The sequence below is a fragment of the Channa argus genome, chromosome 2, assembly GCF_033026475.1.
Source record: "Channa argus isolate prfri chromosome 2, Channa argus male v1.0, whole genome shotgun sequence".
In the NCBI taxonomy this organism is placed as follows: domain Eukaryota; kingdom Metazoa; phylum Chordata; class Actinopteri; order Anabantiformes; family Channidae; genus Channa; species Channa argus.
Window position 1 is genome coordinate 6,803,498 of NC_090198.1, and position 26,301 is coordinate 6,829,798.

General features: G+C 38.8%; 1 protein-coding gene across 2 annotated transcripts in view; it reads left to right on the forward strand.

Moving 5' to 3' along the window:
• The window catches only part of LOC137112707 (myocyte-specific enhancer factor 2A-like), a 35,703-nt gene that overhangs the window by 1,995 nt on the left and 7,407 nt on the right, over positions 1–26,301 (forward strand). Inside the window, exons 1-5 of one of the 2 annotated variants that reach the window (XM_067495205.1) lie at positions 11,796–12,043; positions 13,415–13,613; positions 16,936–17,139; positions 24,311–24,445; positions 25,986–26,214. In XM_067495205.1, coding sequence (XP_067351306.1) covers positions 13,560–13,613; positions 16,936–17,139; positions 24,311–24,445; positions 25,986–26,214 — 622 coding nt within the window. In that variant the 5' untranslated portion in view covers positions 11,796–12,043; positions 13,415–13,559. Of the gene's footprint in view, positions 1–11,795; positions 12,044–13,414; positions 13,614–16,935; positions 17,140–24,310; positions 24,446–25,985; positions 26,215–26,301 lie in introns of those variants that run through there. The other variant, XM_067495204.1, reaches the window with a different exon arrangement.

A 26,301-nucleotide genomic window follows, 5' to 3' on the forward strand; every position in this document is an offset into this window, starting at 1 on the left:
CTAAATGAAACTCACAGGACAAGCCGAAAGAACAAAAATAAAAATTACTGTAAGTCTCTGCAAACATTCCTGAGTCATTTCTGCATTTGTTCCTTGTGACATTAACTAAGTGCAATGTGACAAAACTAGAAACAAACAAAGAAAGCATGACAAAGCTCAAAGCTCACAAAGACTGTTTGAATGATAGAAATACAGTGTTTACAAGGTTAGTGCGTTTTGTGACTTTACAGTTGTTAAATTATAAAGCATTCAGTTCATCTACACCACTCACTAAGCTGACTGATACATACTATTAGTTATTTGGTATTTTCGAATACCAGTGGTCAGATTCTCATGGACCTCACAACCCCATTTGGTCGAGACACATTTTTCTAACTTCAGCTGTCTTCCAACTTATTCTAGTTAAAGTTTTTGTATATTTTTCACAACATGTGGAACTGTTTGTAGATATGTGATAGATAGTTAAGTAGATAGATAGACACTGCATTAATTACCATTACCATTTGAACTAATTCAAAAAACACACAAAAAGGAGATAATGAGGTCAATAGGAATAATGGAAGGATTTAGAGGCTAAAAGCTAAAAAATAATCGTGTTAGAAGCAGCTTTTTTGTGAATTCACTAAAATAACTTGATTGTTTAGCAACATGATGAGCAACACTGGTGACACTTTACTGATCATAGATCAAGAGGAACGTGTTTTGAGGGGTGTTTGCTGTTACATGACAGGGCTGGGTAGGCCAGTAAAGCCAAAAGAAAAATAACACAGTGCATCAAAGTTTTATCTCTAAACTCCTGCAATATGCTTTGTCCAGTTGAGCTGCTGTGTAATGTCTTTTCAGCATGTAAAGTAAAAAAATGGCTGTTGAGCATATAGAAAATGGTCTGCTCCTTGCTTCAAGCCTCCGTGATGCCATTCAGCTTCTTTGTTTTCATATTTCATTAGCAGTCTCATAGATATGCTCAAGGTACTAGGTGTGGGACAGTCCAGATAAAAACATCCGACTTGTTCAGTTAGCTAGCATCGGTCACCCAGTAAGGAGGTAAACTAGGGCAACTTAGGTAAATGGGTCAATCCTTTTGTTTACACATCATCCACTGTACAGAAAGGTTGCAGTACTTCGAAGTTCATTTAACTCAAGACTTCCACCAACAAATTAGAGAATTTCTTTTATGTAGGCTGCATTCCTCAAGTAATTTCACATTGTTTTAGTGAACAGCCAGGGTGATGTTCCTTGGTTCATCTGTCAACTTGGGTTTTTCTCCCCCTGTAAAGAGTTACGGAAAAACCCTGCTTACTGTATTATTCATTAAAGACAGTGAATTGAAACAGCAGACGTTAAGTATATAATTTTTGGGGAAAAAAAGTGTGAATAATATAGATTTGGGACTGCTGTTGAATGGGCACATATGGTAGAAATAAAACATTTCACCAGCACCATGACAGTCTGTAACCATTTGTCCACCCTGTCAGTTAGGTTCCTTTGTGTGGTTGTACGGTTTCCATATTCCCCAGTGGTATTTCCTTTCCCTCCTAGTTTCCTTAATGATAGAAAATTTGGGGCCTTGTGGTAAACAGAAATAGCAACACTTCTGAAGGACAGACTTCTCTTTTTGCACAACACGCTGAAGAAATAGAGGCTGCACTGTGTGTGTGTGTGTGTGTGTGTGTGTGTGTGTTATTGAGAGGTTATTTTCGATTCCTCTGTGACTGACTGACTGACTGACTGAGTTTTTTTTCTAGTCAATTACGTGACTGGGTGCTCTTGTGTGGACTAATGCATTTCTTATCCACTTTGATTAGCTGCGCTGCCTGGATAAACCAATGACAGGCTGTATCACAAAGAGCAGAGCGAGATGAGAGGTTTAGCTGACTCCTCTTGCTGTGGATGCTTGTTGTATGCTTGTTACCTGTCTTTACAGGGTGATGTCATTATAGCTCTGTCTGCTCTACCTAAACCTTCTACTTAAACGTTTCATGACACACATGGGTTATGCAGTTGGTTTTTAATGCAAGAAATGCTCAGAAGAGGATTGGTGAGGAAGAAGTCTTTTCCACTCAAAATTGAAAATGTAGTCTTTGTATTTTACCTGATATTTTTTAAATAAGGAAACTTTTTTTCTCAGAATCTAATAATAAGAAACAAAACTGCTGTTAGCAATATCATCTCCTCTGGATGTGTCCTTTAGTAAGTTGTAGTGGAGCGGTTTCTTCCTACCAAGGGACACGAAAATTCAGATACCTTTGCATATAAAATTGTACTTTTGTGTGTATATCTTGTAACTGCTACTTTGTAGATTATTTGTAATGTATTGATTCTGATATATTTGGTTTATAGTCTCAGTCTTTTGCTTTAGATGACGTCTTTGATGCTTTTAGACGTGAGGAGCTTAGTACTGTTTGGAGGAAGTACCGCTTTTTCTTTTTTTTTTGTGGGTCATAACCACAGAAACTGAGAAAGATGATAGTCCTTAGGACACCATTTAGTTCCCACTTAAGGGCAGGTACTCCTTCAGCAAATTGCGAACCATGAATAGGCGTGTGCTGATTGTTTTAAGCCATAGCAGCAGTCATGGCATAGAATTTGGGAAAGGCTCACAGCTGTTAAAGGCTGCCCATATATCATATATATTTCTGCCGTCATTCCTGGACAGGTGAAAAGCTATATTTCACCACACTTCTTCATAGGTCAATGCTAACTGTGTGAGTCCTTGGAACTATAAATGTGCCTCGTGACTATAAAATAAATGAGGGTTTTTAAACATAACGTCCGTCTTCCATTCGAGTTAAACGACACTGAGCACAGCTCCCATCGGTCAATTTCTAGTGTTCAAAACTCTGGTTGTCCTGATTTTATTACCCGCATATAAAAAATACATTTGAAAATAAAAAAAATCCTCTCCGCTCCTCTCAGTGTGGTTTGTGGAAGAGCTCCTAATCTATTGGATTTAAGAAGTCTTCCTGCAGGGTCACCCCAGTAATCAGGCCCTAAGCTGGTCCTTCCAAACCAACTAAACCTCTAGCTGCCTGCCGTCTGACCGCTGGGCCACACACCCGCACGTTTGATGCTAAAATTGCCACAGAGAAGCACAGAAATTACACTCAATAAATACAGAAATCAAATAAAACAATTTCCAAATATTAGCCTTGTAATCTTCTTTCATGCAGTCATATAAAACTGCCTCTGTTACTCTGAGTAAATAGATTTCCCCCAGCCCTTCCAACTTAAACAGAAATTCTGGGCCAATGGCAGTGCGGCTTGGCTTAGTGTAATGAAACTCAGTGTTGATTTGCAGAGACAGGGTCCAGACCAGTGAGTAGTTTGGGTCTGCTCAGAGTCCTGACACAGTTCCTAATGGGGCCAACACATCATCAGTGCTGGCTGTAGATGAACCCGCTCACTCCATGGTGTGTTGATAACTAGGTTATGTTAGTTAAGTTCACACATTCTATTCAGCTGGAATTTTAACTTGTGCGCTTTTGACAACTTATGACAACTTATAAAATATGAAATTGTAATAAAAATACTGTATATACCTAGTAACTGATCTTACTTTTAACTGCAGTTTTTCCAAAATCAACAATTGTTGCTATAAAAACATCTCTAATCTGCTGGTGTTGTTTTCCAGAGTTGTCTCTATCAAAGAGGAAAAATGCATGAATGCAACAATTTTTGTTACTTCTGGTGATAAAAGAACATTTGTACTAGACATTAAAATGGCATTTAAGGAGATGCCAAATGAACCCTAACATAGTAACAATGCACATTAAATAATTTTATTCATTATTAGATTAAATAAAACTGTCATCACCCTTAATAAACTAATTAAGTATTTATTTTAATTAGTTAGTACAAAGTACAAAGAAGCTATTTACTTATTCAGTGGGTGTAACCCTAAATCATCTTGCTTTGCTGTATAGAGGCAATTCATGGTTTTAATTCCCAACTGAAACAATCAGCATGATATTACAAATGGCTTTCTGTAACTATACACCCTAATCATACATCACCCAGAAACTGGTCAGGTGATCTCAGCTTTAATATTTTTCTCATGTCACCAATGGAATGTATGAGAAGTGAGTGTGTTTTCTGGGAAAATTCCATATCAGTTCTCATGTGTAACCCTGATAGGTGTGTACCTTAATTTGCATGTTAGAATGGCACGCATCCTCCAGTTAATCCGAGGAAATTATTGTATTAAGAGTCAAGTACTATAAGTTCCCGACTGGACTTTGAGATCCTAGAAGTAGGTTTCAGCCATTTGAAACATACTTTATGTCAAAACTTAATTTCCATATTGTCATAAAAAGCTCTATTCTTCTGTGGCATTTTGTGTGTGTGTGTGTGTGTGTGTGTGTGTGTTTGTGTGTGCATGTGCATGTGTGTAAGAGGTGAACTAGGAGTGTGGGGGGTAGGAGATTGCCTGAAGGACCCTCAATGTAGCAACCTTAGATCTACTTACCATCACTTTACAACATTAAAAGGAAAGTATTACTTTGCTGAAAGCACAGAATTTCAATGAGAGCAAGAAAAAGAAGAAATGTTAAAGAATTCATTATAATATCATTTAATAGATCAAAAGATTGGTCTAAGGCTACAAATACTTCTCAGTAATAGAATTCCTTGGCTTTACAAAAGTCATCTACAGTGAGCATTGAATGGACTGATCGTGCAGATCCACAGCATACTTTACATTAGGGGAGTAACAATTCTTAAACATAGACCAAACCACAATAACAGAAGACAGAATCACGATACACCGCTACTTTACATTTAATTAAAGTACAGTATGATTTTGCTTTTTGTCTGCTCATTTATAGGCCGGCAGTGGCTCAGTTGGTAGAGTGGCCATCTACCGACCACAGGGTCAGAGGCTCGTGCTCCGCTCTTCACAACCACACGTCAAAGTGTCCCTGGGCAAGACACTGAACCCCCCAACAGCCCATCCCGCTCCCCAGCCAAGAGTGATTAATATTCCCAGAGTAGGTCTACAATATCCCTGGAGTCCATTGGAGCAATCATTCTTAAACTCTAGGGCTCGGATCAGTGTGGAAGCATAGGGGCATTGTAAAGAGCATAACTAAAGCTAAGTGAATCTGTTCATGTTGAAACAAGTAAGTGCTTTCACACTAGTGAAACACTTCCTATTTTGTCAAGCTTACTTCTACATGTACTCAGTGTAGAAACAGGGACTCTCAGAGGCCTATTCTATGGCCACCGGTTTTACTCAGAGCAGGTTCCCTTCTGTGCAAAAGTATCCACCTCCGTTAGCCTTGGCCATTGTTGCAGTGTTGCTATTTAACATGGAGCTGCTTGGGAGCTGCTTTAATTGGAGCCCTTTTTTGTGCTGCTGCTTTTTTGTGCCTGTTATAAATATAATACTGTACACACTGCATGATCACAGTTTCTGAATAGGCGTTAACCATAACAGAATCACTCTACCTGATTATCAAAGCTTTGCAGGAAATTATCGTATTGTGTTAGTATTGGTTGGTAATTTAAGGACAAATTAGTGTTTTCTATGAAAAGAACATAGAATATGAACTGGGAAGTTTATTTTACAAAGCAGCTTGTGTTACCATCTGTGTTGCAGGCATGACATCAGTGTCTCTGTGTTGAGACAGGAAAATATTATTCTACAGCCACTGTCATAAAAGCAACACAATAATGAAATGACATCACAGTGAGCCAGTAATTAAATGAACAGACTGCTGTCTTGGAGTTTTTACTAGGCTGAGAGATTGTGAGTAAATTTATTACAGTCCCAAGAAAAAGTAATCGCACTGTTTGCAATTTCCTGGTTTTCTGCACAATTTGATCATGAAATGTGATCTGAGCTTCACCAAAGTTACAAATAACAAACATAATATTTCTCAGCTGAGGAAAAACAGTCATGATCTTTCATGTCTTTAATGAACACAACCATTACATATACAAGGTGATGGTGGAAAGAATAATGGCGACACCAGGCTTCTGATGTCACTAAACATCAACCGGAGTCAGGTGTTAGCAAACCTGGTGTCCGGTAAATGAAATGAGAATAGAACTACTGTACCTTGACTTATGAAATCACAGTCAGAGTGTCCTATTCACAAGCAGCATCTACTTATGTAAGCCATGCCTTGCAAAAAGAAACTTCAGAAGACTACAATCAAGACTATTATATTTGCATGTAGCTGAGTTTAAATCAAGAACAGTCCACACTTAAATATAGTGCCTATAAAAGGAGATGATTTGATACTGTGGCTGCTCTCTATAGAAGTGGGCACTCGGCCAAGATTACTCCAAAGACAGGGTTCATTGGAGTTGGTGAACATCTCTGGTTATGAGTCAACCGTAAACAAAACATTGAACAGGCATGGTATCCATGGCAAGACACCACGGAGGAAGCCATTTCTCTCCAAAAACAACATTGCAGCATGCCGAAAGTTCGCAAAGGACCACCTTGAAACTCCACAGTACTTCTAGGAAAATGGGCTGTGGACAGATGAAACAAAGGTACTGTAGAATAGTTTGGGAAGAATATGCAGCACTACATATGGCATAAAAAGAGAACCACATACCAATATAAAGGCATCAACCTGACTAAGAAGTTCAATAAAGACATGAAAAATCCTGACTTCTTGTTGTATCCACTTATGGACACATATACTCACATATTATCTTGTTTGCTAACTGACCAGAGGACTCGGCTGCTATGGCAGATGACAGTTTAAGCCAACAAATCTGCCCGGACATCAGCCTAGCAATTAAATGGCTTAGCTGCTGGTGGAGTAAGATGAGTTTAATTATTACATTTCAGACAGAACCTGGTAGCTTAGTCACCTGCAAAGCGGCAGAGGCCAGCATCAATACTCAGCCCGCATGATAACACAGGTTGACTGTGCATGATCGATAAATCACACTCTGTGCCCGTGCGTCTGGCAGCAGACAACCCCAGCACGTGTTGTTCTTGCTTCTATCTCTCGGTAAAATGCACATCCTTGTCTCAGTGAGTCACACAAAAGATGAAGTGGAACATTTAAGACTTCATTGTAGAATTTTTACTGATTTGACTAATGTGCAGCTGTTGCGGCTGGTTGTGACATGTGTTCTGTTTATTCATAGAAATAAATAAGATAGATTATGCATTGTACCACAGCATGATTTACATAGGAAAATGCTAATTTCATCACTGGTTCTTTCAAGTAGCTGGAATTCTTTTATGATTGCACATAAATTGTCATTCACATTCGTTACATCAAAGAAAACTCATATTCACAACTTGGGATGTGGAAAGGGTTGTGCTGTAAACAGAAAAGTGTTAAACACTTCAGCCGGTAAACAAGCTAGATCTCAACCAATCTGCCTCAGGGTGCAGATCCACAACATAGCCTGCCTGTTTGCCATATATAAGTTTCCCCGGGAACTTTTACAACAACTCCATTTATGAAAACTTCAAAGACTGTCCGGGCCTGCTGTGAGGGGAAGAAGAATCTTCTATCATTCCGCCTCATTAGGCCTTCAGCAAAAGAGAACATCTTTCTGTCTCTCTCTCTCCTTGCTGTAGATTACGATGCAAACAAACTGCTAGAGGAAGAGAAATGCAAAAAAGGTTGTGCAGAGGAGAGCAAGGAGAGGAGCAAAGCTGCAGGGATGATAAAGTTCCGAATAAGAAATGTAATCTGTGTCATCAGTCCTTAACACATTTGCAAACAGTGATGAAACACCCTTTCATCGTTCAGCAAATAGCCATGAATGTCCCCACAGATTTCCTCATTGACAACCAGGATCAGCTCACTACTCTTCAAAATTAAAATGATGTTCATTATTTCACATAGCGGGGAAGTTCCTACTACAGAAGTATTAGCAGAAACTTGGACAGTTACCTAGTGATTGCAGTAGTTTAAAGCATTAGTGATTCACCATTGGGGTGAGCACAGCACAGGTCACAGTGGGGTCAGTAGAATTAGCAATGAGCCCGTGGTCTTTAATGAGGACTTATGAAAGGTTTGCCAATTACTCTCTGCTGCTTTGTACGGAAAACAGCCTGGTACTGTTGTAAACCGGCATAATTTACCCTCACCACTTCTAACATTTTATTCTTCACATGAGCAAAGCTTTTTAATTAGTGCTGAAAATGTTAAAATTGTCTTCTAGAACAGCTCTATTTACAATTATTCATGGCCCCGTTAAATTGGGTTTATTGGGGTCAACAGGCTGGTTTTAGAGGGGCTCTTCTGTGTTTTGGTGCAGACTGGATGCTAAAAGATTAACATTAATGTGTAAGGAAGAGTTTTTCTAAAGAATACTTAATAGTATGTTTGCCTGTATTATACATTATATTAATTCAGGAAGGTGGATAAACCTTCAATTTGTTTTCAAAACTGATGAGTAGCAAACCCAGTGCTTTCTATCCCACTGCCTTTAGTGTTACAAATTAAACCATGATCATGTCTGACACGGCTTTTATCTGGTTGTTGTCAGTGGAAAAGCAGACAAATAGGCCTGAGAGATGAAAACATAATTCATTTGAAATATTTGTCACATCTCTGCCTTTTTTGGTAATGCATACAAACTGGAGGAAGAAATTTGACATAAGTGTTAGAAGGAACATCTCATACTCAGACTTCTTGTCTGTTGGTTTCACGTTGGTCATATTTAGAGCTTTATTCAACTAAGTAAGTCAAAGTAAATGAGGTATGAACAGTAGTAAATGTGTGACCAGTTGAATGAGAATTTCTGTGTAATGTGGTGTGTGTGGGTGGTGGTAGACGCCAAGGGGAATTCAGCTTATGCTGAATTCAGGAAGTAGTGTAGTTGTCAGAGCTAACAGGACCTTGGCAGTGTAGAGGAGTTTTACACTGTGTGTCAGCTATGTCCAGCTCCACCGTTGCAATTCTTTGCGTAAGAAATACTCATTTCCTAAGCTGTTAGGACTAATGGTCAGCATGTTGCTCTACCCAGCAACAAGTCCGGTATTGGCTCATTGGTTGGCAGCATGACAGTGATAGCAAGTTAGATTTTTATTACTCTTAAACAGGGACAGGTTAGCTGTTCCCCTTGCCTACAGGTATCATGTCAAACCAACCATCTTCTGGCTTAGCCTCATAATTATTTCTAAGATATTATTGTGACATTGGTATTGATTTTAGGCAGCACAGTGGTGGAGCTCTTAGTGCTGCTGCCTCACAGATAGAAGGTAATGGGTCACAAAGATTTTGTGACTCTAAATTGCCCTTACGTGTGAATGTGAGTGTGAGTGGTTGTATGTCTGTGTTGGCCCTGAGATAGACTGGAGACCTTTCCAGGGTGTACCCTGCCTGTCCGCCTATGACAGCTGGGATAGGCTCCAGCCCCTCCACGACCCTAAACAAGATAAGCGGTTGCAGATAATGGATGGATGGAATCAATCCATCAATCAATTCTTGGCAAGATGTAGAACTACTTCTTTAAGATGGCTATAACCATACCGTACATTTATGTGAACAAACACTAGTGGAGATACATTTTTCACATCGTTTATACAGCTTTCTATCATCTATCTTTCATCTTTCTATGGTATTTTATTTATTTAGTTTTTGTCTTTTTAGCTTATCCCTTGAGTTCAGGGTCACCACAGCGGATCATAGTCAGCATGTTGATTTGGCACAGTTTTTACGCCGGATGCCCTTCCTTAACAACCCTCCCCAATTTCTACCGAGTTTTACTACTGTACAGCTGGGGATGGGAATGGTCTCTTAGGGGTTCAGTGTCTTGCCCAGGGGCACTTCGACACGTGGTCGGGAAGAGCGGGGCACGAGCCTCTGACCCTATGGTCGGTAGATGGCCAGTGTACCAGCTGAGCCACTGCCGGCCTATAAATAAGCAGACAAAAAAGCAAAATCATACTGTACTTTAATTAAATGTAAATGTACCGGGGATCAAACTACTGACCCTGTGGTCCGTGGACGACTGCCTTTATCAACTGGGCTACAGCCACCCTGTAAAAAAAATGTTATTGTAAAGCATAATTAGTGAAAGCTACAGTTCTTCAAAATTATTGTATTCAGAACAAATATACATACATACATACATACATACATACATACATACATATATATATATATATATATATATATATATATATATATATATATATATATATATATATATATATATATATATATACACATACACACATACATACATACATACATATATATATATATATATACACATATATATATATATATATACATACATACATATATATATATATATATGGGCAAGACACTGAACCCTCAACATTCTGTTCCCATCCCCAGCTGTGCAGTGCTGGTCCAAGCCCGGAGACAACGATTCGCTGTGGCGACCCAGTACTCACGGGATGAGCCGAGATAACCAACAAAAAAAAGACTATATATATATATATATATATATTATTATTATTATTAATATTTTTTGCCCCCCATGTACAACATTCAGCATAAAGTACCTTTATGTGTAGGAAAATGAAAACAGAAACCCTTAGGCTCTATTTACCGAAACAACAATAAATGACATCATTCTGTTGTAGAGGCAGCAGATTTAAAATCCTGGAAAGTTTGTTTCGCACTCAGCCAGAATGGTCACACTTTCAAAGAACCAAAGGAATTGGATTTCATGGGTGAGATAAAGAGGAGAGCATTTGACTATGAGGTATCCTCCGGGGGCTTAGCACTGTTAGGGCTACATCTGGGAGGGGGGTGGGGGGTGGGGGGGTTATATTTCTATTTCTTCCAATTCAGTGATAACATGTATGATCTAGAGTTTTCTTTAAAAATGCTACATATCCATTTTAACATGTATTCTAAATATACTTAATCAGTAATGTACACAAAAAATTATTAAGGACTATTCAGTCTGTAAACATATAGACAGTCATATTCTGAATAACCATAAATATACTTTTAAATTGTTCTCATCATTGTATTAGATTAGGAGTGAATATCTTTTGAAGCATTGAAATGACAATAAATATATGTAATCGTTCACCCTTGTAGATCTCTGTGTGAATACTGGTTCCTCCAGCATGTTAGCTCATTCCTGTTAGTGGCATTGATGTCATATCAGGCAGTATTTCTGTCCCATTATAATTGCATTAACCAGGAGAACTCGTCTGGGGAGCACATGTACAAGGTAGACTTGTCTCTAAAAAGTTGGTTCATTTAAATTTCGTTTGCATCACATTAGACACTACATACATGTAGACAATACAATGTGAACAGTTAACAACTAAGAAGAATCTGTAACCTGTTTTCCCACTGTACGGCAGTGGAAAGGATTTTTCCTCTCTTTACAAATATTCGTGTCTTCGACTCATCCAGATTGTTAAAGCAGTTAAATCCTTGTGACCTTTAAATCCCAAATATGCAAGGAGTCTATTGCAGTATGTACTCTGACTGACTTGACAGGTTCAGCTGGGATCTGGGCTTGTGGTGAACTGGTTAGAATAAAAGCATGCATCCACTTGCAGACCAATTCTCTTTACATTCACAATTATGTTTGTGCAATTTCAGTAGGAAGCATTGAGACAATCACTCAAATGGGACAAGACCAGAACAGTCTAAAGAAGCATCCATGTTTTGAACATGGGATTTTCTATTTCATTTTAGTTAATATTCATTTAGCTGCTTCAAAACAAATGCATTTGTCCCATCCCCCAGCCCTGTGAACTGGGTCTGCAGTGGGTGTGTTGGTGGCTCAGCTCTGGGCTCCACAGGCTGCAGTAATCCAGAGAGGGTTAGGATAAAGCCTGGCTTCGCCTCACTCTCTGCCTCCTCCCCGATCAGATGAGATTAGGAAAGAGCTAAGGAGCTATGGGGAAGGCTGGGCTCAGAGACAGCAAAGGCTGAGGAGGAATACAGCAGGGCAGGTGTGCATCACTGCAAGGGGTGAATTCACTAAAGACCACTGGGCTGAACATTCACGTTGATGCAAATGACGGTTCCTGCTGTAGAAGCGTATCTGGAACCAGCTTTATAAGAAAAGAAGTATATTTTAGTATGATATTAGTACAGTTCTTTGAAACAAACACTAGGTGAGTATGCCTTCAGTTTACTTTTTATGTACTCAGTGGAAATACATTCCGTCTATTGTAATGAACTTGTTAGAGATACTAAACACATTTATACTGCATATTTGTCTTACATCAATAAGTAAGAAAAGTAAAGTATATTTGGCCAATGCTTTTAAATATTCTTTTGATGAAGATATACTCAAGTAAAGTATATTTAAGTATATTTCCCTTAAAGTATGAAATATAATATTTGTTTAAAATGTGGGATTTACAAGTAAAACAAAAATGTTTAGAAGCAGATGTTTTAAAACCAAAAACTTCCAAACTGCAGATAGAGCCCTTTGCCTGTTTTCTGCACATTTTCTGCTGCTATCTCTGGTCTCACTTCATCCTCTGTCTCTGTTTTCTGGTCTTTACTGTAGTGATAGAGCCTCTCCCATCTTTTAGCAGACTGTTACTGTATGTTACCTGATAGTTCGGCTGAGTAATGTTGTAAAAATGCACCTATTAGTGCTATAGATTAACTGTCACAAAAAAGAGTAAGCACTTCTAACAAAGAACAATAATATCGAACTTCCTTTCTATTAAAGAGTTGTGGCTGTTGTCACAATTATGCTACAGCATGATGGTAAAAATCATACTGTATAGAAAAATACCATAGCACTACTTATAAGTGTGCTTTAATAAACTAAAAAGTGAGATAAAATATTATGTCTAGGAAACTAATCGTATACCTATAATACCTATATTCAAAGTACAGTTCCAGTAATACATAATAGTAATAGTAACAGTAATACATTCTCCTCTTGATATAATTGGTCTGGATCCAATCCTTAGAGTTTAAACTCCAAAACAAAAGCCTTGTGTGGCCAAATGTACTGAGAGAAATTGCCTGGACCCCAACAAAAACTGTAGTAGTGAATTGTGCAGTTAACCGTGGTGAGCTTTGTGCCCTCTTAGTGATACTCTTGGTTGTCAGGTGAAGAAGCAGCTGGTGTCCTCATCCTGAGTAGGAAGGACTCCCAGTGACATAGACAGCAGTGCATGGGTATTTACCGTTTGCAAATAGAGGATAAAAATGGCAAATAAATAATGAAAGGAAACCCTGACAACTCATTGCAAGAATGACTCATTAGTCGGTGCAGACTAGAGTCTGTAGCACTGTAAAAATTCCATGTTCGTGTCTCTAGCAAACTGTATAGATGCTCTTAAGTAAATTGAACTCAACCTGGGCATTTGACCACCTAGACCCAAGGACCCTTTTTGCAAACGTGATTGATTTGTGCAAATACTGTATGTAAAGGTACTTGCTAAATATAACTGTTTGTTGCACCGTTCGTGCTGGCACTGCTAAATATCACGGGGATTAAGTTGCTTCTTTCTCTTCTCTAGATCTCTTTCTGCAAACCATGCCAAGCTGATGGTGAAGTAACAGAGCTGATGATCCAGAGGTGTGTTAAGGATTGCCCGTTGAACTTTTAACTCCGTGGACCCCACTGCTATTCTTCTTTAACTGTTAGTGGAGGGTGTTTTGACAATGGGGAGGAAAAAGATTCAGATCAGCCGGATTGTAGAGGAGAGAAACCGTCAGGTCAGTGAATGTTTTTTCTTCTGTCTAGTTGCCTTCTATGCTAATAAGTTGCTGTACTGTATGCCTTCCTTATCCCTGACGCTACTCTGTTAAACATTTCCTCTATGTTCTTGATCGAAACGTGCGTCTATTTCTCTTGTGATATTTTTCTATTTTTTATATGTGATCCGGGTATAAACCTTTTGTCAAACTAGGGATTCCATACATAAATTCCAAGATCCAAAGAAACAAGAGTCAGCACTTTCAAGGAACCTTCTGTGGATTTTGTATGGGTTTCAGTCTAGAGATGTCCTAAGGATTTCTGCAAGCCATTTTACTTTTGAAAGTGCAGCGGTCACAGCCAGTGGCGAGGGCAGTAATTTGGGGTTAGCTGGGTTCGAACGGCACCCTGTCATTAGCAGGGTGGGTCAGTGCTAAGGACACACAGTGGCCTTCTCTCCTCACCGTCTCCATGCACAGCCACATCGCTGCCCACTGGAATCCCTCTCTGTCTGTCTCCTCTATATATATCAACCCCCAACAGCACAACAAATACCAGCCTGTCTGGAAGGAAGGCACGGGTTCTGGAAATAGAGATGTGGCTGGAAAATAAATATCTAGGATAATGTTTTTATATCTGATGTTTGGTTGTCTTGGCCAGAGCATTTTTAGCTGTCGGGGGTGCACTATCAGTGGAGGCTGATGTATATTTAGGTTCCTGTACTCTATTTTGGGAAGTTGGCTAGTGTTCTCATTTTATCTGTGAAGTGCATCAAGTGTTTCTACACTAGATGTTTTCCTCTTCTTTAAACTATCGCATTATTACACACTCTGCAGGATACGTCAGCTATCAGCAGCCACATATTTTTAAAGAGGAAGGTGTCACTGTTAGTTGTTATTTCTTTTCACAGAACCTTATTTGCAAGTCATGCTCAAAAAACAATAAATGCATTTACAAACTTCTTTTGGCAGGAAATTGAAAAAAAGACGTCTACTACAAATGTTAACTACCCTTACAACAATTATCTGAATCAAGAATTATAGTGCCACAGTCATCTGAATGAATTTGGAGCCTAGATTCCTTCCAGTATTCAATTTAAATAAAATTATGCCAAATTGCCAGTTTAATAAGAGGTATTTTAGATTTTTGTGTTTTTAGGAGGAAGTATTCTCTCCATCCTAGTGTTGCCTCTGGGTTTGATGCTCTGTTATACAGTAACACCCAATAGTGTGATCTGACTGCTTTGCATATTGGTCAACGAGCACTTTGTTTTACAAAGATTTTTTTAGCATCTAACTTCACTAACATTGGACAACCATCATCAAGCAGTTAAGTTATGACTAAAAATAACAAGTCTAATATGGCCTCTTTCACTTTGTTGGTTTGGTTTGCTGATTTCTGCTAGTTTCTGATGTCTGAGACAGACTTAAATGGTAAATGGTCTGCAGTTATATAACACTTTTCTACCCATTGGTACTTAAAGCGCTTTACACTGCTTCTCATTTAGCCATTCACACTCACAAGCACACACACATACACTCACACACACACACACACACACACACACACACACACCAATGGGCCAACACTCACCGGGAGCAACTAAGTTGGCGTTCAGTGTCTTGCTAAAGGACACTTCAACATGCGACGGGAGGAGCCGGGGATCAAAGCAATAACTGTGAGATGGATGGACGACCGCACTACCTCCTACACCACAGTCACCCCTTGCTGTGTGAAACGCTTCTTTTTACATGCATCATACTTTTGTGAATTAAACTTTCCCATAGATAAAGTGGAATAAGAACTATATGTGGCACTTTTGGGGGTGTTGATTTTGATAAAGAGGACACTTATCAGTCTCTTACGAATAAATCACAGCAAGCTTGTGCAGCTAAGAGAGTTTGGTGAAACTGAAGTGTAGTAAGTGTAGTACTTGTTGAAACAAACTTCACACAGATAAACAGGAAATATTTAAGAGAAGAAGACTAAAATATTCGCCCACTGACTTGTTAGCATGCGTACAGTATCCACTTTACACTCTGCATGCTGTAGGTCACTCATCTGACTTCCTGTGAGGTCAACAATGAAGGAAGTGTCATTACTTGTAAGGAGCTCAACATACAAAAGTTACAGATTTGAGGCAATAATACTGGGATTGTTGAAAGAGCATGGATTGTGTAGAGGAACGTGTTTATTTCAAGAGCTATACAGACAAGGAGGAGTGGGTGTTTTCCACTAAACATATCAAATGTAATGTGTTGTATGCTTGTTTGAAAACATTACTGTAGAAAATTGCCAGTCGGTCTAGGAGATTACTGCTCTTTCCAGCCCGTTTATTTTTATAGTATGATTTGGACTTTCCCTCTGTGCATTGCAAAATTTGGCAGAACACCAACTGGAACCTTTGGAAAGCTGGAAGTTGTCAATGAACAATATGTACTTGAATGCAAATTACTGTGCCCTGCTTCCATGACAGGTGTAGCCTTAGTAATATTTATATAGTTGCTGTTATTAATGGTGTGGATAAATTCATTCTTCCTTTCATTAACTTCTACTGTGATTGTGCCTGGTAAACTGCTAATAACTGCAGAGTTGTGAAAATTTGGAAATGTAAGACCATGAAGTACCCGTATGCAGACAAGAAACTGAGGAAATACCCCCAATACGCCATATTGCTAGAAACGTTGGAGGTGTAAGAAGATGTGCAAGTCAGAAGAAGCTGCAATATGTGACGCGAATCGGGGTCCTAGATGAAATGATGGACAAACCTAGATATACACAGTTGAGTCACTGCAGGGAGTTAGTTACTGTGCACACCAAAAAAAAGGGAGGGTGAGAGACAGGATGATGGATTCATGACCTTTGCGTCGCAATTGAGTTTAAGATGAGCTGTAATTTATCCAGTTCAAAAAAATGCAGTCTAGCTTTATGCCAAGATGTTCATTAGGTTTCGGGAAACAAGGATGTTTTAAACAATGATTATCATTTCAGATAACCCAATATAACATTCCATTGTATAATTGGGTGTTTTTTTAGCTTTTTATATAATATTTATTATATAAATATTTATAATATTTTACAATCACCTTGGGAGGGTAGGCATTACTCAGTTACTCTTCCCACTCACATTTCCATGCACTCAATCGGAGGCCTTCCGGTAGAGGCAGCTTTGTAGGTTATTGCCACCCTGTTAGGGGATTTTGGTTTTAGCAACTCCCCTAAATCTCTCCCCACCTTCGCCCTTCTCTTTGTCTCATCCCTGCATTGCCAAACTCTCTTATTGACAGGGGACAGATATTTGAAGAACTAAACACATTTTTTACTTTCTTCCTGTCTTTCTAGGTGACTTTCATGAAGAGGAAGTTTGGTCTGATGAAGAAGGCCTATGAATTAAGTGTTCTGTGTGACTGTGAAATCGCCCTCATCATCTTCAACAGCTCAAACAAGCTGTTTCAGTATGCCAGCACTGACATGGACAAAGTCCTACTGAAATATACAGAGTACAACGAACCCCACGAGAGCAGAACCAACTCTGACATTGTAGAGGTGAGTGGTAGAATGCATCACACCCAGCAAGCTATTTGTACTAGCTCGTACAATGTTGATAAAAAATATTATATTTCACGATTTTATCATTTGACTGTTTAAAAAGGTGCATTCATAACTGGTGGACAGATATAAGAATGGGGAATAGTTAGTAGAGAGTACGTAGAGTGCAGGAAAATTGCAAAAAAGGAGAAGTGAAATAGAGCAATAAAATGAAGCACTCAAAGAACAATGAACAGTAGAAGGAGGATAAGAGAGAGTGAAATCTTGACACTAAGATATTATTGGGGATTTACACTTAAATTCTTTACGTTCTCATCAGGGTCATAAATCCCTCAATATTTGTTCTGAAAGCTCTAAACTCTGCGAGCATCTATTTTGAGGATTAGAAAAGGAAATAACTGCAGTTTGTGTTTTAGGAAGATGAATTCCTAGAAAGTGTAATGCCAGAGGACTCAGCAGAACTCGCCCAGATGTTGCTGCCTGCAGTACTGTCTTAGTTCTTTAAATATTTGGGGCAGTGGAATACACACATTTGTTAGATTTTTGTCACATAGAGTAAACCCAGACCAATAAGTAATCTTGATTTTTACACACACACACACAGACACACACACAGTATTTGTAAATGTTTAACGCTGAGCTTCACTTTGTGAAGTCTGTGGTCAGTTAGGTCAAAGGCAGTATTGTTGTAAGAAGTGCTGCTAAGTGTGTAGCAGCTGAAGGTCAATAGTTTGTTCCTGTTTGAGTTGGTAAAAGAGGAAAATTAAAAACAATAAAATAATTTAAATAGCACCAATTTGCCTTGTCAGACTTTCCTAACCATAACTCATTGTTTTGTGTTCAAAGAACATGGCACATGGTAAGACTTTGCAGCTCAGTTCCAAAGTGGATCAAACTTTTGTGTCATGAATTTGCAGGAAATAGATAAAAAACTAAGCAGTGACTTCTTAAGGGTTGGTCCTCCAACTCTGAATAATTCAATTCATCTGTAAGAATTTAGGCATAACTGGCTTACTGGACATATGAATGTTTTCAGTGATAAGGTCCATGCGTCCACCCATTCTGTGGTGTCCTACTGTACAATGTCATCAGTTTGGTTATGTTTGCAGTGTTGCATCATGGTCCCTGTGCAGTGCTATCCTGTCTCTTTCTGCATGTACTCATTGGTGTTCCTATTAAATATGAATGGTCATCATGACTCACGTTCTGGCTGTAAGTTTCTAATGTGCATCTGCCTCACTGTGAGCGAGAATTTACTGTACTGCTCCCATCCACCTTAATTTCCACAGACCAGCCTCTGTGCTGTAGCAAATGCAAACTGTTCTGTTCTATTAAGGAAACTAAACATCCCACACTAACTGTTTATTTTCAAAGGGACTTTTCTCCCTTGTGAACAGAAGAGAAGCTGCAGCATTCAGTTTGTGTCAGGATAGTCCAGGCCTGTTTTTCGGATGTGACATAGTGAGGAATACAGTGACACGATTGTTTTTGAAAATAATTTGAATTCGGTTGGGATGAACAGGAAAGTACTTTTGAATCAGTAAAGACAGTTATTTCTTAGTAATAGTAGAGGTAGGGGTTGTTAATATGGGTCATTGATCTTGCCCATGATGATTCTAAATAGCATTGTTATTTCTATTCTCCTGCTGAAAACCACAAGAACACACCTGTGTTAGCATTGTAAGCCATTAGCCGGGCTTGATTTGCCTGCACTGAGCCCTTATTTGTTTCTTCCCACAAATGTCACACAAACAGACAAGCTAGTTAAAACAAAGCCTGAAAAGTGAGAGGTGGCTCTTTTACATGTTGGTCAATCCATTTGCAACATTTGAGCATGAAATTTGACTATGTGTAAAGTAACACCTCCACTGGCTGCAACAGACTTTCCAAGCTGGGAGGGACTGACAGAAAGCTTCTTTGGATACATTGTCATTGTGTGATGGAAAATGATGTTTACCGATGATTATCTCTCTGACAAAAACCAACAGTTCACACGTTTCTTTGTCACACACAGACAGTTTGTACATTAGCACCAGCACATCCAGCATACATGTTACTTTGTTTAGTAGTTTAGCTATAAAGTGGATTCTACTATCTATTTGTTTTACAAACCACTGGTATCATGTTTTTTGCTCTTTTTATTTTTAACTATGTTGTTCATGTATCTTGCTTCATAATCTGTCTGTCTCTGTCTATTGCTGGTACTGTAATTTTATTCAAAATACAAATCAAGCTAATATTAGTTAACAGTTGGAAACTGACAGCTTATCCTAGCTGCCTTTCTATTTTTCATTGTTTTGCGTCTGTTTGTGGTAATTTTACATTGTTTTTGTGTCATTTACTGTCTGTTTTTTAGATGTTGGATGGATGTACTATTATTAGCATTGGGAAAATGTATGTTTGTTTCTTGAAACACAGGGATTTTGCACAATATTTCCCATTTCCTGGTTCCAATAAATCCAGTAGAAAGTATTTTACATGACCCAAATATGTGGGTGAAATTTGCATACATCTCTCCTCAATCTTTCCAACACTTAATAGATACATATGACATATATTAACTTTTTTTTTGAAATAATAAAAAAATTCATTTTTGTGCAAATGCACTTTTTATACATATTTAATAAGGGTAGAATTTCTGAGAGGCCCTGATCACACTCACACACACCTGGAAGTTGCCCTGTGCAACCACAGTTCAATGTGTGACCACTCCAGAATGGGGTACCTCCTTTAGTACCCCATTCTGATCATAGTGGGTCTTATTATTTGGAAAGTACAACATCATAAGAAACAATGACATACAACTTTTTCTTTCTTTTGACAAAAATAAAGCCAAAAACAATGAAAACATGTGGGCAATACTAAACAGATTTGAAAAATCTTTAAATTAATGTAGTTCTTTGTAATCTATACATTTTCTAAATATATCTAAAAGAATTTTAGACTGTACCTGGAGAGTTTTATCCTCCTTCTGGGATAAAATCCAGATCAAGATCTGTTAATAATTCTGTTAATAATTTATTTTTTTATAATTGCAGATAAGTCTTGTGAAATACACTACAGAATTATGTCCATATAGAAGACATAACAGTTATAAAAACAAGTGCCACCTTGGTGCCAGTCCAGAGCCCGGTTAAAATGGGAGGGTGCGGCAGGAAGGACTTTCGGCATAAAAACTCGTGCCCAATCAGCGTGCAGAACACGTTCCACTGTGGCAGCCCCTGAGGGGACTAGCTGAAACCCGATGTCAGAGATAACATTGTGATGTCAAGGTTCAAAGAAGACTTTTTTGTCCTAGTCCTAACTGTTCAGTACCAGTCTAATGTCACTGATGAATTACTTTTGTTGTAATAATGACACAGGTTTGTGTCCAGCAGAATTGAGTTTCAACAACAACCGAGCATCTGTCCAAGCTTTGCAGTGCAGTCAGTTCAGCCCAGAGATGAATGTGAGTTATAACAGAAAGTGAAAACTACAATGTACTGAAACGGGACCCTGTGGTTGATATGACTGAGATCTGTAAGACAGGATGCATAAACTGTATGTGGTCTGGTGTTTGAAGGTGTGTGAGCTGAGCTTATGTTTGCACGAGATATATCCCACATCTCAAACACTTGCCCTATTCTTAGGCTACAGGGCTGTCACATGACTGGAAAAGACTCACTCAAGGGAAAGATGGGACCTTATTTTATCTTTGATGCAGCCCCAACAGCAACAGCCCTCACATGCTAAGATGCTTAATGTTGTATCTCATTCCTTGTGTTGGCGATTATCCAGATGCCTCTGGTGATCCACTAAAGCTGACTTTGACATTTGAGATGATAAGAAAACACACACTTTCAGATCCCCCAACCGACACTTAGACCTAAGTGTCCAAACACGATGTTGTTGTGGAGCTCAATATAGTCTTGTGGGTGCTGGAGCGTAGTGGTCATATGATTGGTAACAGCTGTCTCCTAAAAAACTCCTCCCCTCCTTATCTTATAAGGTCAAGCAGAGTTCCCACCTGAATCAGAGAATGATTGTAAAGTAACAAACGCCTGATGCCGAGCAACTCAAAACTTTTCCTTTAGCTATTTTTGTTCCTTCACTGCTCAATTGACAATTGAGACATAAGGAAGTGACGAGAAATCAGACAATTAGTCCTGGATTTATTTTTTCTTCTTGAAAACAAATGCAGTGCTCCTGTATATAGAATGAATGCAGCTATATCTATTTAACTTTTCGCATGACAGACATACATGTTTTAGCCTTTAACAGTACAGAAAATGACACGCAAGGAACAAGTAGTGAGCGTAAATTAGTAAACTGGAACACCAAACCTCTGTGTTTGTGCTGATTTGCAGTTGGTTTTTGATGTCTGAATGCACCAAATGTTTCTTTGGGGCTATTACTGCTGTTGATAGAGCTGAGGATTTTTCTAGCTTCTTTTTAGCGAAATCTTTAAGTCGTGTGCCTGAATAATTGGGCTTATCATCTGTAATTTGCAAATTACCAGTTCACTAATAGAAATGCCACCTACTGTACCATCTTGGATAATAACTAGTAATTGCTGTTACTTCTACATTCTACTGATGTCCAGAATTGCACTTTTTCATAAGACAAAAAGGGTCCAATAAGCAGGGTTAGTGGAACCTTGTTCTAAACTGAACAAGCCAAAGAATGCGTGCAACCTCTTGAATGTTATACTGTCCAGATTAATGTTTATTGGAGCATGGAGACAAGCAACAAGACAAGCAACCATTGACATAGGCAGTGACTGAGTCTGTGATTTCTTAAGTGGTCTCCATTTAGGAAGAAAATAGACATGCAAGTGTGTGTATTAAGCTTCTAACAAGGACTAGTGTCTGGGAATGCGAGAGACATGTGTTGGACAGACAGTCAGCTGGCTAGTGTATGGGTCTGTTATTCCATCCTTTTCACGCTATGAAGTGCAGTGCAATGAGGAGCAGAGATGAGATGATGGATACCAGCGAGGTGATGTCATCATCCAGGCTCACATGATGTTGTATGATTTAATTTGTTTCAAAGTGACTTCTCTGCCAGCGTCCAGACGATTTAAATTCACATCAATCAATTCAACTGTCCACAAGCTAAACCAGTTTTATAAACCTAATCCTTCTAAACCACTTAGACCCAGAGGTGGTTAGTAACTAGCTAACTTTACTCAAAATACTGTACTTAAGTACAGTTTTACGGTACTTCTTTTGTACTGTATTAGGGTATTTCCATTTTATGTTACTTTTTCTTTTATGCCACTATAATTTAGGGAAATATTGTACTTTTATCACTCTTGTGATAATGGGATAATTTTTTTGTTATCTTGGGACAACAACTTTGTTTTCTTGTGATGATGAGATAATTTCTCAGGTAAACATTTTTTGTTTTCTCTTGATAATGACATAATTTTTATCTTTATCTCTAAATAACACAATTTGGTTTTTCAAGATTATGAGATAATTACCAACAGCGTCAAATTCAATAATTTGTCAAACACATATCTTTTTTAGTTGAGTCCCTTCTGTACTTAAAGTAATTTTTTAGTGTATACTCATTACTTATACTTAAGTAAATAATTTGCAGTGGTATTTCTACTTGTGGTGGGGCATTGCATTGTTATAGAACTGGTTAGATATCAAATGGTGGTTAAGTTAAAGATATGCAATTACCATAAGCAGCATATTAATACATGTACATTTATTTATATTTTAAAGCCACTGTGGTTTGAGGTTTCGTAAATTCTAATCAATCCAGTTCAAATTGAGTTCCACATCCAGGTTTCATGTGTGTACAGTTCTTTTTATTAGCTGCAGCAGTAAGACTACACTTATGTATATTGGATTGTGATTATTGTTAATACATTAACACCATATGCGATTGAAGCTGACTCTTTCTACCTCAAAGCAGCAATTGCTTTATCTGACCTGCCTTTCTGCAGCACTGTGTATATTTCTCCAACACGGCCATGCTGACAGTAATATGATCCTAGACAGACTGAGGGGTTGGTGCTAATGAATCTCATTTGATGGCTGTATGTCTGGGGTGCTCAGGGATACATTAACAGCCAACTCTTTGCCAACTCTTTGCCTTTTATTTCCCTGTCTATCCACCCTGTACTGCAATAAACACCCAAGCAAACCCAAAGCTGTTTTAGGCTTGCTATTAAAATATCTGCTTACTCCAGAGCATTGTGTTTATAAGGCTGGTGGTGTGAATATAGATGAGTAAGACTGCGGTGGGGAGCAGCATCTCTCTGGATCAAGGCTGCTGTTAAAGTCGGCTTTGCTCAGACAAGTTTTTGTCTCCCTTGAGCTTGTAAAGTCAAACAAACTGTCAGACATTTAAGAATAAAAACCATGTAAAGCGTGTAAAGGCTGGAACACAAGTGCCCCTGTGACTGTGCAATACGAATGTGTTTGTCTAACTAGAAATGTACATTGAGGTTTGTGGATGAAGATATTTTTTTGTTTTAAAAAATATGTAGTTTTACACCTCTGCTGCAACGCTTTGGTCTATGACTGAAGTTACACCCACTTAAATGGTTGAAAATCATGTGAAATGAATCAATCAGCACATCTTTATGAAAAACTTCTTTGAGCTGTTAACAGAGAGGTGAGAACAGCTGCTAAAACATCTTGGAATGTCCATGGAAACAATTTTCCATACAAAAAAAAAAACAATGTTTAAAGGACCAAACTGCTTTTTATAATGTTTTTGCAAAGCGATTAACACATTAAATGCCGTTTACAGGGAGAATAATTGAAAATAACAGAGACGTTTATGTGTTTTCCAAACCTCACTGGAATCAGATCTGGTTTCAACTGTCCTCAGTGGTTGGTTATCCTTCTTGCTCTTAAACCACTCATTAGATACGGAGCAACCAGAACCACACACATCCTGTGTTCTGCTATACCTCAGTATATTATATGGATAAATGTTATTATATGGAAATAATCTTTTAATACGATTTTTAAATGCACTGCACTGTAGCATAGGCCTTGTGGTCTACATCTGCATCTTTAAACACATATGTACAATTTTTTTTTGTAAACAGGTTTTATTCTGATCTCTGTGCTAGAGACCTGTGGACGTAGTTGTTATTTCTATTTCTTTTTCGTCAGTTTTCAAAGTAAACTTACCGTTCAGTGTTTGCTTGTTTTACCGACAGGCTTTGAACAAAAAGGAGCACAGAGGCTGCGACAGCCCCGATGGTGAGGCCACCTATGTCCTAACCCCCAGTACTGAGGAGAAGTACAAGAAGATTAATGAGGAATTTGACAACATGATGAAGAGTCATAAAATTGTAATTTGCTCTTTAGTTTATTCTAAACGTTTGTTTGCCTTTTGTCTTTTGATTTTTGTCAGCTTTATGATGTTTTACGCTCAGACAGCTATACACATTGTGCACAGTACACCCAGTATGTCATTGAGCATCTAAACAAAGCCTGGGAATCAAAAATCCAAAGATCCCTAAAGTTTATTGTTGTATTCAATTCAATTCAATTCAACTTTATTTATATAGTGCCAGTTTACAACAAAGTCATCTCAAGGCACTTTACATAATAAAGTCCAGACTACACAAGTATGTAGAGGCAACCCAACAAATCCCCCTTGAGCAAGCCCTAGGCAACAGTGTAGAGGAAAAACTCCCTTTAACGGAAGAAACCTCCAGCAGAACCAGGCTCACGGTGGGCGGCCATCTGCCTTGACCGGTTGGGGTGAGTGAAAGGTGAAGAGAGAAAAGAAAAAAGCAACAAAAGCGACAACAAAACATTATACAGGCTGTTAGGACACCTACAGGAAGGGACAGAGAGAGGTAGACAGAGAGGGAGAAGCACAACTATGGGAGAGAGAGGACACAAAATTAATAGCATGCAGTGGTGACAAATAAATGTACAGAGAGAAGGAGGAGGGGAGCTCATTGCACTTGTGGGAGTCCCCCAACACTCTAAACCTATAGCATCTTAAGTAGGAGCTATTTCAGGTTGACTGAGCTGTTTTAACTATAAGCTTTATCAAAAAGGAAGGTTTTAAGCCTAGTCTTAAAAGTAGAGAGGGTGTCTGTCCCCTGAATCTGGATTGGAAGCTGGTTCCAAAGAAGAGGGACTTGAAAGCTAAAGGCTCTGCCTCCCATTCTACTAGCCCTACACAAGTAGGCCTGTATTCTGGGATCGAAGTGGTCTACTCGGGCAATACAGGACTATGAGATCTTTTAAATGTGATGGAGCTTGACCATTCAGAGCTTTGTACGTAAAGAGTAGGGTTTGAATTCTATTCTAGATTTTATGGGAAGCCAATGGAGAGAAGCTAATGAAGGAGAAATATGATCTCTTGCCAATTCCAGTCAGCACTCTTGCTGCAGCGTTTTGGATCAACTGAAGGCTTTTTAGAGAGTTATTAGGACACCCCAAGAGTAGGGAATTACAGTAGTCCAACCTAGAAATAACAAATGCATGGACTCCTTTTTCGGCATCACTTTGAGACAGGATGCTGCTAATTTTGGCAATGTTCCGTAGGTGGAAGAAGGCTGTTCTAGACATTTGTCTTTTATGTGAGGTAAACGACAAATCCTAGTCAAAAATAACTCCAGGGTTCCTCACCGCAGCACTGGAGGCCAAAGTTTCGCCATCTAAAGTAACTATATTGTTAGACAGCATATTTGTGTTATGTGACTTCCTGCCAGCACATCTTTTGCACAATATGTGGGCAAATGTGCCACGTTCTGCGGTGATCATCCTGCTTGACCCTTGTAAGATAAAAATCAGAAATCAAAATTTCACTGAAGTAATTAATTTATTCTGGTATCACATTTGACATTTCTCTGTCTATTACTGTCTTGCTAGTCCACAGGTCTTCCACAGCAGGACTTCATGCATGTGGCACCAGGCAGCATGGTATACAGCCCTGGTGCAGGAGGAGGAGGAGGAGGAGGAGCAGGAGGAGGACCAACATCCCAGGCACTGGCTGCAGCTACAGCAGCTCTGGCTGACAGCGGGATGCTCTCCTTACATCACACACACCTCCACAGGAGCATAAACTCTCCACAAAGACCTCACAGTACTGGAAACACAGGTTTGTACATGCATGTGTGCTTAATAATCCAGGGTGATCCAGAAGAAAAAATACTGCTCTTCTACTGCTCAGAGACAAACATTTTAA